We start from the raw sequence: 14,375 nt of genomic DNA, 5'->3' as shown, positions 1-14,375 counted from the left end.
ATTTCCTCGTTGCATATTTCTAGCCTTTTCTAATTCCAGAACTTACAAGTTAGTTATAAATTTCTCAGCTACAACTACAATGTATAATTTTTATAGCTTCTCTCGTACCCCATGCGCTTGTATGTGTGAGCGACACTTCCACAATTATAATTGCATACCTTAAGGAGCATCTCAGATAAGACATCTGCATGTGTTTGTGCATCTCTTCTCCGCTGCGTGTACGTACATAGGTGTAGAAAAAATGATTAAATTATTGATGTGCATTCACGTCACTGTTTAGCATCGGCTTAGAGATGGCAATACCCCTTAGTGTTGCTAATATTCGTAACAGTATGTTATAGCGTGTATAGTTTCAGGCATTCTTATTGCAAAACATCTGTTTGCCAGCGGGTTAATAAATATAAAAGGGCCACAAATTCTTATAAAAAAACTGTAATTACCCTGCAAAAATTGTTGGATCATGTGGTCCACTTATTTCATACTACAGTACTTGCCATTCTTCTCCACTGTAATGCAGCAATGGACCAACTCATGTTTCTACACGAACAGACCCTGAAAAATCGCGAGTACTCCATACATGCATGGAAATAAACATCGTGTAGTGATTACAATCGTTAAAAACGAGCAATGATCGGCTTACAATATGTTCGTTTAGAAACATGAGTTGGTCCATTGCTGTATTACAGTGGAGTATAATGGTAACTCTCCAGTGGACCACATGATCCAACGATTTTTTTAGGTTATTGTAAGCCGATCATTGATAGTTTTTAACGATTGTAATCACTACACGATGTTTATTGGACTGTGGGTAGTCCATGGATTATTCTGATGTATTGCGGAGCTGGAGTATATGGTCCAGTCCTAGGACATCGCAATGTTAATTGTGATACTGGGTACTCCATGGATTACTCTGATGTAATGCTGAGCTGGATTATATGGTCCAGCCCTAGGTCATCGCAATGTTAATTGGACCATATTTTTTTTTATGAATTGTGGTTAATTTTGGATCACTCGCTTGGTTCATAGCGAGTACTCCATACATGCATGCATGGAGGACTCGCGATTTTTGCAGGGTACTAAATTTTTATATTCGGTGGGCGGTTTTCTCCTCCACCTACCGAAGAAATAAGTGGTCATCAGCGGGACCTTTAAATATCCAGCCATAGTATTAATTGTAGTACCCAAAATTTTTATAAAATATAAAATTAGCACATACGAAAGTTAACAGGGCATCCTATATTTAGAAGAAATCTTAGGTTCTCTATTTCCAAGAAACTTTAATGGACTCAGTTTGACTACGACACGAAGGAAAAGTCCGTGAAAAATGCAAAGTAAATGCGGCGGGTCCGATGGCTACTGAAACAAATAGCCTAAAGCCAACTCCTTGTGTATAAGCAAGGACGACTTTTTAAGCTCTTATGGTTAAAACAGCTGAATTATTGTGTGGCGGATCTTTTCATAGTGCTTTCGGAGATGTCCCATTATATCTCTTGGAGCGTGGCGCAAACTAAGTTATCTGTTAGGATGTCCATGTCACTTCGAAAACAAACTTTTTACTTATCATTTCCTTTATCTTTTTTTATGGGGAGTACTTCCGCATCATTGTGCGGTTGATGGCATCTTAGGAAAACATCCCATGGCCGCTCTGAGTGATGTACTTCGGCAAACCTGCAGACTCCTTTGTTTGTTTCTTTAACTTGATTCTATATCGGAGACAAGCGGTTGGTCAATTGCTTTATAGCGTTTGCTTTGTTTACGTTGAAAATAAGGTCACCGATGACTTAGTTTTTGACGTTGTTGTTGTTGTAGCAGTGCTTCGCCCCATCCAATATGTTATGACGAGCATCACAATGATATTAGCCTCTCGACGTAATATGCGAACATCACAGGGCGATATCATTATCGCAACATCAATAGTAATTGAGTGTTGCAGATCAACATGTTTGTTGTATTGTATCGAACATTGGTTCGAACAGTTCGACACGACCAATGCCCAGTGCAACAACATAAAACTATACTTAGCGTCGATGTGCTCTGACGAACAAACAGAGTTATATGCTTGTGAGCAGGCGAGCCTAACTCATAGCGTTTTCTTTTCTGAAATAAATTGTTGCCTAAGTAAACGGTAAAGCCTTAATAGTATGACTTCTACCCCAGAAAATTGTCAACATTTGTAGTGCATACAAAGAACATTTCATCTCACCCGATTCACTCATATCAAAAATCACACAAGAACATTGCGCATTGCGCATGTAAACATTAGATCATCTCTTTTTTATGGAGTCTTTACCTCATTTTCCTTTAGCCCTTGTTTTTTGCTCTCTTTCTTTCATTCGCTCAAACAGTCAACTGTTACGTATATGCGCAGAACGAAGCAATTTTGAACTCGTGAATGCGCGATCCGGTAGGTGATCTGTGCACTCATATCAACAGAGTATATGTGGAACTCAAGAGCGAATTGAGAGATTCACAGAGTTGCACTGCCATACCGCCATTTTATACAGGGTAAAAGTGTAACGCTTTTGCATTGCGAGCAGGCAACAATTTTCACAAAAGAACAAAATACCCCGTAAACCCTTGCGGGGCGTATAAAAAGCGTAACCCTATAGCCAGAAAAGAAAACGCTATTAAAAGCCCAGGTAAGACAGTCACCAACACACCCACAATTGTAGGTACACATATAGGTATATATATGTAGATTGGAATTAGTGACCATGCACTAATACTTGGAAAACCCGCACATGTGCATAACGAAGGTGGCGCTCAACTAGTGGAACAGAGAACTACTAGATGATGTTAAGGCACAAATCATACATACATACCATGCAGAAAATCCAATGATGTAAACTATCGCACAACCATTATGAATGCTGTGCCAAACTAGTCTTCATCTGTCCCTTTTTTTTGTTCTTATTTGTTTTACAAGAAAGTGGTCGATTTTTTTGAGCTGTGTTCGAGGAATAGTAGATTTCGATCATATAAAAACAGTCCCAAACCGAATCGAATTACCAAGAACAATCTCTGTCCTTATTTAAGGAGAAATAGCCTAGCTACGCCAAAGAAAAAGGACGAAGCATCCGACAGAAAAAGTACCAAGTTCGAACCCTAAGAGGAGGATAAGAGGAAATATAAAACTTTAGCTTTGGTTGTTTGCTATTCAACGATCGACAGTTACTTAGATGATTTATTTATGGTTGACGCAATTTCAATCATTTTTTTTTGCACCATTACGAATTTATGCTGGTATATTCCTGTTTTTTTTTTTTGTTAGGCACATTTGGATGGCGTGATCTATAACGTTATTTCTCATCTCTCGATACGAGTAAGGAAGTCATTGTCTGATCTGACTGTACAAAGGTATATGAAGAAGAAAAGAAAAAACAATGTCTAACGGGAAGATCAGGCGATTATGCCGTTTGACCTATACCTAAGGAGAGAAGATATGGAAAACTGGAAAACTTCCGGTAGAAGCAAAGGCCTTGAAGGCGTAGGCCAAAGATATAGCCATCGGCAAGACCACCACGGTGGGTGAGAACCACATAGTTGGACCCGAACACGCGTGTGAGCACAAAATTTCACTGTGAAGTTCTGTTTTAAAAGCGCAGTATAAATCTTGAACTAGAACAGTTTACAAAATTATTTTTAAAATTTCAACTTTTTTTTCACACAAATAAAAATAAAAAACTTGAACCTTTTAATTTTATAAATAAAACAACGTAGTTTGCATTTAACAAAAATCTACGCAACTAAAAAGAAAATAGTGAAATTCTACAAAAATACAATATATTATAAACATGCATACATATATACTATATAACAATTGCGCAAAAAAAATTCTTTACATACATATGCATATTCAAAACGTTTAACAAATAAAAATTTTACCAACACCAAAAAAAAAAAAACAACTATGTAACTATATAATCAGACATTAAACTACTATCAAATATTTATGCTCTTTACAATCAAAAAAAAAAAAATTACAAAAAATCGTAAAACACTAAAAACCTTGAAAATGTATAAAGAGGCCAATGTGCCCACCTAAATTTAGAAAAGGTCATCGAATAATAAGAGGAAATTTTGAAAAAAACATCATCACGCGGGTGAAGGATTAGCTGCAACATTTGTCAACACTCAACCGACGGGATTCCCAACAAACTTCAAGACGGTCGACATATCGGTTTCTTGAAAATCTAGCCTTACAGTTAAATAATTTGAATTATTTTTTTTCTTAAAATTTTCCCATGTAAAATATCTAGTCAAGTTTAATTGCGTACGTAGATTAATTACGGTTGTACTTATTTTCTTTTTCAGTCTTACGATCATTCAGTGATAGTTTTTTTTTGTAATTATTAGAATATAAAAAGAAAATTCATATAAAAAAAAGAGAGAGAGATAAGCTAATAATCTCGTCGATTTAAATTTTTCTAAATTTTGTTTAGATATATAGTTTGGAATTCCGAAAATTTCGCAAACTCGCATTTTCGGTATACATTTTTTAGAGTTGATCTCGTAGGTAATACCGAAAATGGGCTCGCCCTCTTTAGTTCGTTAGTACATTTTTTTTTTATAATTAAAACCATTCGATTTACTAGTGATGCCAAAATAGGCATTCTAACATGTCGCCAGTGTACTTTCAAAATTAATTGTAGCACTAGCAGACATGGTCGCTACACACAATACATCGAACCTACAACATTCCCGCCATCGTCGCTGAGCTCTCCGTCGCATCGATGGAGATCAAGTAAGTAGAAATATACGTAAATTACATACATATTGCTTTTTTAGTAGAAACATTTGTCGACGTGTTAGATTTGGCAAATATTTTTCATTTTATTGGTAATAATTAGGTAAAAATATCCCTTTTTGCCTTTACGTTTTGAACCGCGATTTGAAATCTAAGTTTGATTGCGTTTGATCATAAAGCTAACACACTCACAACATCTTTCATTACCGTGGACGAGTTCGTGTCTTTAGTCGTTATGTTTATTTATATTACTTTAGCGCAAAAATCGAGTTGATAACTCAAAACAAAGCCCATATATTGAGGGGATTTGCGAATAATAGGATTTCCCAAGCAAACTTACGTATGTTTGAAATTAATATTTATATAATTAGGTATAAAGCTATTACGATAAAGGGGCCAAACCATAGAGAGCTCGTATATCCGAATAATAAATATATCGAATAATTAGATATCTTTTAGTCTTAGGCATTATTAATTGGATTTTGAATAAATTATTCAAAATATTAAAAATATCTAAAAACTGAGAATAGGATGGATTTATTTTTTTGTTATATTCTTACATAGAAATTAGCTGATCGAATAATGTTAGTTATTACTTTTATTTCAATAAATGTATGAAATCATTGTAGTATAAAAGAAAAATGAATTTCTAATTCTTTTATTTTGATGACGAAATGTAGGGAAAGGTTAGTATACCAGGTTTAAGTATTTTTCTTGGGTTAATGTACATAAAGTCAAGGTACATTAACAGGTTGGGTGGGTAAATACGAGGAGGGAAAATTCCATCTTTCCAATCCCTCCATCGCTGGTTGCAATGATCCTTGCTTCAGTTTCGCTGGTTTTTTTTTTTTTTTTGTATTTTTATCTCCGTTCATGAGGTAAAGAGTGTTAAATACCCTGCATACGAATTTTGTTTCGTACGAATTTCGCTGTATGTCACCGAGACAAGCCCACTCCCACTTCCCAGAGCCAGTCCGTAGCGTAGCAAGTTATGCAGACCCGTCTCGGAAGCATGCGCCTGACCCTTTTTCAGTAGTAAACGGCAGCATTCGGGAGAAGTTCCTTACAGAAATAAATAGCGCCCAACGTGTGGGGCCTAAATGCGATAAACCCCTAGGTCTTTTCATCGTTACCGAAATAAACCTACGTGTGAAACGAAAAGTTGTTTTTTTTTTATTACGACTAGTAATGGATAGCAAACAAAATAAAAATTAAGCTTATAAAACTAATCATCTTGTCAAGGCTCCCAAATTTCATTTATAAAATAACCTTTTTCGCAGTGAATAAAAGAACGCAGGACTTGCAAAGTTTGGATTAATTCGGACTCTGACCGCTGACTTTTTTACTGAATTAGTATCATAAGCATGATATCTAAAGATTTGAGATGGATTAAAGATTGACGTATTTATTATGTATTCTGTCCTCGCAAATACACATTTTTTTTCGTTTGTTGAACTGTTGGAGTCAATGGATTTGCAGAAAATAAATATGTTTATACTTACATCTAACCTTGATCCACAGCAACAAAATAAAATACGTTCCATATTGAAACCAAACGGTCAAGCATTTACTTTTGGATTTTGATCTATTAAAAAGTTGCGACGATTTACCAAAGTATAATCTTAGCCACTAACCTCATTTTTATCCAGCATACATGTACACATTAAGGAGTTATATATTATATATTATATTTTATTAATTAGTTGATTTAAAAACGCGATCGATTGATTGTTTTCATTCCTAACGAATTCCCGGTAGAGACCTAAACATTATCACAGGAAAACATTTTTTTTAGTGAGTGCTATGATGCCAGTGACACGTATTCCTGATAATGCCTCTGGTGGCACTGATGGTGTTCAGTTGAACAACCAGTCCTGTGCCATATGCACTGAAACCTTGTTAAATAGTCAAGATAGGGGAGAAACGGTGTGCCATCATTGTTTCCACTTAACTTGCATCCATACTTTGTTATATAATAAAGACACTTGTCCAATCTGTAGAAGTACCTATTTCACAAAAGACCTAAAAATCTTAGAAAAGGAAAAACTGAGTATGCCAACCGGTACTATTCCTCGAGAACGACCGAATACAAGGCTTTACGCGCAAACTAATCCCCAATTCCAAACTTATCCGTCAAATGACCGTCGACACGGTCAAACGAATACTCCACGATTCCGACGCGCGACTAATCCACACCAAAGCGGAATTACTGAACAGCGAGTGCAGCAATTACATAGTTGCTGAATCAATGCAAAACCTGCGTGAAATAATGACCATTGATATTCAGAATATGTTACAAAACTTAAATATGGATAGAAATACTAGACCATCTCCAGCTGTTTCTCGGCGAGAAAAAGTCCGTGAAAAATGCAAAGTAAATGCGGCGGGTCCCATGGCTACTGAAACAAATAGCCTAAAGCCAACTCCTTGTGTATAAGCAAGGACGACTTTTAAGCTCTTATGGTTAAAACAGCTGAATTATTGTGTGCCGGATCTTTCATAGTGCTTTCGGAGATGTCCCATTATATCTCTTGGAGGCGTGGCGCAAACTAAGTTATCTGTTAGGATGTCCATGTCACTTCGAAAACAAACTTTTTACTTATCATTTCCTTTATCTTTTTTTATGGGGAGCATTTCCGCATCATTGTGCGGTTGATGGCATCTTAGGAAAACATCCCATGGCCGCTCTGAGCGATGTACTTCGGCAAACCTGCAGACTTCTTTGTTTGTTTCTTTAACTTGATTCTATATCGGAGACAAGCGGTTGGTCAATTGCATTGATATTCAGAATATGTTACAAAACTTAAATATGGATAGAAATACTAGACCATCTCCAGCTGTTTTTCGGCGAGAAGAGCACGTGGAATGGCCACGCGACGCACAGTATCCGGAGCGACTTATTAATAACAATGTTTAGTATGAAAGATGGCCAGAGTCATTGGACGTTAGCCGATTGTCTGTGGCAAACGAAAAATTGTCAAATCTAGTTCGAAATTGGCAGGTTCGCTTTAGAGGGTCGAAAGATGGCATATATGTAGACCAATTAATTTATCGAGTAAACACGTTAACTGCCCTACACCTGAACGGAAGTTTTACAGTACTTTGCCAACATCTACACTCATTGTTTGAAGGCAAAGCTTTGCAATGATTCTGGCGTTACCGGCAACGCACGAAAGATTTCGATTGGTTTCATTGTTGCGAGGCCATGCGACGTCAATTTAAGGATTTTTCGACAGACGCCGAAATACGCGATGACATTCGAAGAAGAAAACAAAAATTTGCTGAGCCCTTTGATAATTTCCTTGAAGTTGTAATGCAAATGTCCGACAAGTTGAGAACCAAAATGCATGAGGCAGAGCTAGTCGAGATTTTGTGTCTCTCAAGCGTTTGAAAAACACATATCGCATCTGTTGGAAGTGGCAGCACATCTAAGAAAAGCTGGTCTAACTATCAACATTAAGAAGCGTAGCTTTGGTCTAAATAAAGTTAAATATTTAGTATTTGTAGTTGGGAATTGGACACTAGCGGTAGACGAGGATAAAGTGAAGGCTATTTCTGACTATCCATGTCCGAAAACCATTCGTAAAGTACGCCAATTTTTGTGAATGGGAGGGTGGTATAGGTGCTTTATTGCCGACTATGCTAGCCTCACGTTTCCACTAACCGAGCTGTTATCTAAGAAAAAGAAGTTTGCTTGGAATACAGCAGCTGAAGATGCCTTTCAGCAGCTTAAAAATAAACTTACAACGGCCCCCTTATTGATTCACCCTGATGATTCGAAACAGTTAATTGCCCAATATGATGCATGCCAGTACGGTGTTGGTGGTCTGTTAGCTCAAGCTGATGTGAATGGCGACGAAAGGCCTATTGCCTTTATGTCTCACAAACTGAACAGAGCGCAGAGAAATTATACCGTCACCGAACTGGAATGTCTCGCAGTAGTTACGGCAATAAAGAAGTTCAGAAGTTCAGACTACAAAGTAATAGACAAATTCATTTACTATAGGAATAATTTTGAGACCAACACGCCCCTTGAAGAAGACGTGTGGAAACTGTTTGTGCCGACTGAATTAAGGCAAAGCGTTATTTACTTGGCTCATAATTCGCCTAGTTCAGCACACGGTGGTATAGCCAAAACAATTGAGCTGGTAAAAAGACATTTATATTGGCCCGGTATGGTAAACGATATAAAAAATTATGTGCTATCCTGTGACCTTTGCAAAACCTCGAAGACGCCGTCGTATTCGCTTCGCCCTCCGATGGGACAGCAAGCCGAGTCAGAGCGACCTTTCCAACGATTGTACATCGATATCATTGGACATTTTACGAGATCAAAAAGGGGAAACATTGGTATTTTTATTGTCCTCGACCATTTCTCAAAACTCACTTTTTTGCAACCATTAAGAAAGTTCACAACCAACTTAATAATAGATTTTCTTAAAACTACTATTTTTGATTGCTTTGGTGTACCTCAGACATAGTATCCGATAATGGAAGCCAATTTGTCAGCAAGGAGTTCGATAATTTCATTGACAAACATGGAATTAGCCATGTTCGGAAAGCGGTATATTCACTTCAAGCCAACGCCTCGGAACGCGTAAATCGCTCAATTAACGAGGCTTTGAAATCCTTTGTACGCAAGGATCATCGGAACTGGGATGCTTACGTAAGTAGTATTAACTGTTCTTTACGAAGTGGTTTACACAGCACAATAGATCAGTCGCCATATTTCGTTGTTTTCGGACAAACATGGTAACACACGGGAAAGACTACGGTATCTTGAAGGATCTAGCATTGATATCGGATGGTAGTGCTCGACTTAGTAGGAAGGACCAATTCGCCATCATTCGCGAATCAGTTAATTCCAAAATGAAACTGGCGTATGAGAAAAAACACACACGTACAACCTACGCGCGCGTATGCGGGAGTTTACCCCAGGACAAATCGTGATACGTAGAAATTTTGTGCAAAGTAATTTAGTAAAACATTTCAATGCTAAACTTGCCCCACAAGGTGTTAAAGCCAAAGTGATAAAAAAGGTTGGAAACGATTATTACTTGTTAGAAGACATAGGGAACAATCATAAAGGAACGTACCACACTAAGTACATCTGGTCATGAAAAGTCACAACATCAGCAACAAATAACTGATTTTCTTTCATAATTATTACGAATAATTAACCGAGTGGCAAAGAGATCAACAATAACAAAATTATGAAAGCTGCAGCCGCTAGGTACTGACTAGAATCGGTTAGCTTCTGTGTTGGGGGGAATTTATGAGGGTCTACCACGTTATCCCCAAAAACAAAATCCCAAAAAAAAAAAACCCAAATCAAAATCCCCAAAATAAAAATACCCGAACTCATAATCCCCAACACAAAATCCCCATTTTATGTGTGAAATTAATTCAAATTAGGTTTAAAATCGCCGCGACCAAAAAAGGCTAATAATCCATTCCAAATTTCTGTTATAGATACAAAAATATGGATGAAAGAGGATAGAGATATTTCTATTTTTTACACGGTCATGATGTTTATCATAGCACTGAGATTTTGTGTTTGGGAATTTTGATTTTGGGGATTTTGAATTTGGGGATTATGTGTGTGAGTATTTTTTTTGGGGGATTTCGTGGCACTCCCAATTTATGACGAGCATCACAATGATATTAGCCTCTCGACGTCATATGCGAACATCACAGGGCGATATCATTATCACAACATCAATAATAATTTAATGTTGCAGATCAACATGTTTGTTGTATTGTATCGAACATTGGTTCGAACAGTTCGACACGACCAATACCCAGTGCAATAACATAAAAATATACTTAGTGTCGATGTGCTCTGACGAACCAACATAGTTCTATGCTTGCGAGCAGGCGAGCGTAAGTTACAAGCCCAGGTAAGACAATCACTAACACACCCACTTGATATTGTACAATTGTAGGTACACATATAGGTATATATATGTAGATTGGAATTAGTGAGCATGCACTAATACTTGGAAAAACCGCACATGCGCATAACGAAGGTGGCGCTCAACTAGTGGAACAGAGAACTACTAGATGATTTTAATGCACACATCATACATACATAGCATGCAGAAAATCCAAGGATGCAAGCTATCGCACAACCAGTATGAATGCTATGCCAAACTAGGCTTCATCTGTCCCTTTCTTTTTATGTGCTTCTTTTTTTACAAGAAACTGGTCGATTTTTTTGCTGTATTCGAGGGATGAGAGGCGTGTTAGAGGCGTTGCTTCCACATTACAATTAAAGAGATGGTTGGTGTCATGTGGGGACACATTGCAAGCGGGGCGTACATTTTGTATGTCGGGGTTGATTCTGGATAGGTAAGAGTTTAAACTGTTACAGTATCCAGATCGAAGTTGAGCTAGAGTGACTCGTATTTCCCTGGGGAGTGTGCGTTCCTCTTCCGCAAGTTTTCGGTACTGTTCTTTGGGTACTGGATTCACCGGGCAATTCCCGGCATAAAGGTTCGACGCCTGTTTTTGGAGTTCACTGAGGACCTGCTTTTGTTTTTTGGCTTCATACGGCTAAGTTCTCAGGTGCCGTATTTCCTCAAAATGCTTACGGAGATGGCTCATCAATCAGATACCTGTTGGGATGTCCATGTTTCTGGATATTCAACAGGAACTGTTTGGTTAGCATCTCATTTCTCTCCCAGATCCCTACTGTCTGACTGCAAGTTTGAATGCCATAGATCGTGATGGGCATTGAAATTGCCTTAAATAATGCGATTATTGCCAGTGAGTAAGGCGCTAATGTTAGGGCGGTATCCACTGGGGCAACAGGTGGCAGGAGGGATGCAGATGTTGATGATTTCTATGTTTGCATCGCCTGACCGGACAGATAAGCCTTGACGTTCTAAGACACTGTACCTGCGGCCGATGTCGGGATCAAATAAATGATATTGTACTGAGTGGTGTAAGATAAACGCGAAGCCGCCTCCATTTCCGCTCTCACGATCTTTTCTGTGGACATTATACCCAGAACAGGTCTGCAATGCAGATCTTGCTGTGAGTTTAGTCTCTTGAATCACGGCGATGCGGATGTTGTGCCGGTTCATGAAATCGACTATCACTGTGATTTTCCCAGTTAATCCATTAAAGTTTAACTGCAGAATTCTGAAGTGCAACGGGGGAGACGTCGTCACTCTAGTAGTAAGAGGTGGGTGACTACGCCTGGGTTGTGAAAGGCTAGGACGCAACTGCTGTTGTGGCCCTGGGGCTGCACGTCCTTGGGTAAGCATTAGGGTACCCGGTGTAATTGGGTTAGCGACCTGGCAACATGGCGCAATGAAACCTGTCGGGGGTTGCGGTCGCGGAGACCAGGAAAGTGGCACCGCCCAAGGCAGGAGCTGCATTTGGCGGATGTCGCAAACATATATATTCTGTGCTGGCAAATGGTGCAAACGGGGGTAGGGGCTAAGAGTCTGTTTCCCTGACCTACACGATTGCTGCTGGAAAAGAGGTGGCAAGAAGACGGAGGCAGGGGCTGAAGCTCGGCAGTGCTACAGACTCTACTACGGAGGTAATAGTTATGAGTGGTAGCAGCCGTTTGATTTGTTGGGGCCGTGGGGCGCGAGCAGCAGCGGGTACTTGTTATGGCTTGCTGAGCAGCGGAGCTGCTGGAAGTTAGTGGGGGAGGGGGGCTAAGGCGTAGACTACGGGACACCCTTGGGCGTGAACAGCAGGGAGCCTCAAAAGATCTATAAAAGTTACATAGACGTCGGGTTTTGGGATCAAGCCCATAACAAACCTATCCGATGCAACCATCCCTTACACGAGACACACTGAACAGAGTATGACCGTCCTAAAAAGATTCTTTTCCGACAGATGCACCAAAACCATTTCTCAGGGCCGAGGTCAGGGGACGGACCGGATTGGGTTCGATACCTTCCCGGAGCAAGAGAATATGGAGCAGTCCCGCTGAAAGGAACTGCTGGGAGTATAACAATTTATGGGAGGGACGCAACAAATTAAATGGGGTTACACTGAAATGACAGTCCTTGGTCGGGAAAAATTCCGAATCGCTCCGGTACATAGAACCGACTGCCTTGGGAAAGGAGTTTTTGACGTTTTGGGTGATAGTGTCAAGTTGCGCGAGACAAAATGCAAGGTCTACATTTTGAGACTAGGTGGAAGGGTGGACACTTCGAAGTCTTGCAAGTAAATCCTTCTACTATTATTTTATGACGCGACTAAGTGTCAAAGCGAGGAAATGCGACAAAAGCCTGTGTGTAATCCAGCCCTAAAAGTTCTTTGTCATATGAATAAGTAAACAAAGGAAATGTACTTGAAAATTTGTATAAAGAAATAATAAAGTGTCATGTGACGCACTTAACGATTACACCGCCTCCTTCCGTGATAGATCATGACGCTGATCGACCTTAACTACTTACCCTACCTAGGCGCGTCACTTAATTGATGGATCGCCCCATACGGAATTGGACCCTTAAGTAAATTTTGTTTGTCATGGAAGAATTTACTTTCACTTTGATTCCAGTTTTTGTTTGTTAACAAATTGTTGATTAATTTCAACTTGCACACATTAATGGTCAATTTGGCTAGAACAAACAGTAAATTATGTAGGTACAATTGGGAAAGTCGCGATAAAACTACAGTGTGCTTAATTTTTTTAAGTAAAACAGGTCACAGATGTTATCTCATTTGCAAGCTATTTAGTTCGTTATTATAATTTGGCAAAATCAAAAGTTATAACAATTTATGAATGCAAAAATAACAATTACAACAATTAATGATTAACTCGGCAGCAAAAGAAAATTATAGCAAATTTAGTTATAGCAGAAAAAGAGATAAGGCTTACAGCGTGATCAGTGTTGCTCTTGCAGTAGGGTACCGGGATGAGCCGCTCTTGCAATTCTCCGCCTATAACCTTCAAATGGAAAAGAAAAGTAAAAAGAAATAATTGGAAATTTTCAATGAGATTATAAAAACTGTACAGTTCTTGGCGATAGAGTAAAGTAAAAGCTTTCGTATTCGGTTTTAATAATTTGTCTATTTATAACTTGCTTAAATTTTCTATTGAATTTAAAACTAGAATTTATAAAACATAACACTGTGACACTTTCTTTCAAAATTTTTAAAACATTGCCGGAGAGGACGGATTTCTCTTAGTTGGACATAAGGAATGGAACTGCATCATTCGTTTTTTTTAAGTTTGCTGCACCCCCTGATACAATTTTTTTTAAATTTTTTAGGTATTTTCTGGGTTTTAGCTTTTTTTGTTGGCTCCTGCGCCCAACTGTGTGAAGATAACAAATACCAAAAATAGGTGCCTAGCTTCTTGAGGCCAATACTTGCTGTTTTAATCCTGCTTCTACCTGTACAAAAAGGTTTTCTATATATAATTACTAGATTTGATATATGTATGCAGAAGTTTAGCCCAAAAAAGTTAGCAAAAAATAACTGAACAAATTTTTGGGAGTCAAATTAAAAAAAAATTATGAAGGCATGTAGGAAACTGAATAAACTAAGGCTGACGCCAGAGTTTCGGTATAAGCTATGCTAGGCGAAAAGAAATTCTTTTTTCATATACGCAAACGTCATTATAGCTGTGAAGTTGCATTTGTCTGTGTTTATTTTT

General features: G+C 38.5%; 1 protein-coding gene across 10 annotated transcripts in view; it reads right to left on the bottom strand.

Annotated features, from left to right (window-relative positions):
* The window catches only part of LOC137234572 (plasma membrane calcium-transporting ATPase 2-like), a 2,440,841-nt gene that overhangs the window by 221,149 nt on the left and 2,205,317 nt on the right, over positions 1-14,375 (bottom strand). For 9 of the 10 annotated variants that reach the window (XM_067758033.1, XM_067758039.1, XM_067758029.1 and 6 more), the window contains one exon: positions 13,596-13,664. The exons of the other annotated variant lie outside the window; for it this stretch is intronic. In XM_067758033.1, coding sequence (XP_067614134.1) covers positions 13,596-13,664 — 69 coding nt within the window. The remainder of the gene's footprint in view (positions 1-13,595; positions 13,665-14,375) is intronic. 10 annotated transcript variants of the gene reach the window in all.

The sequence above is a fragment of the Eurosta solidaginis genome, chromosome X (assembly GCF_040869045.1).
Source record: "Eurosta solidaginis isolate ZX-2024a chromosome X, ASM4086904v1, whole genome shotgun sequence".
Lineage (NCBI taxonomy): Eukaryota > Metazoa > Arthropoda > Insecta > Diptera > Tephritidae > Eurosta > Eurosta solidaginis.
This window is presented reverse-complemented; position numbering and strand designations above follow the sequence as displayed.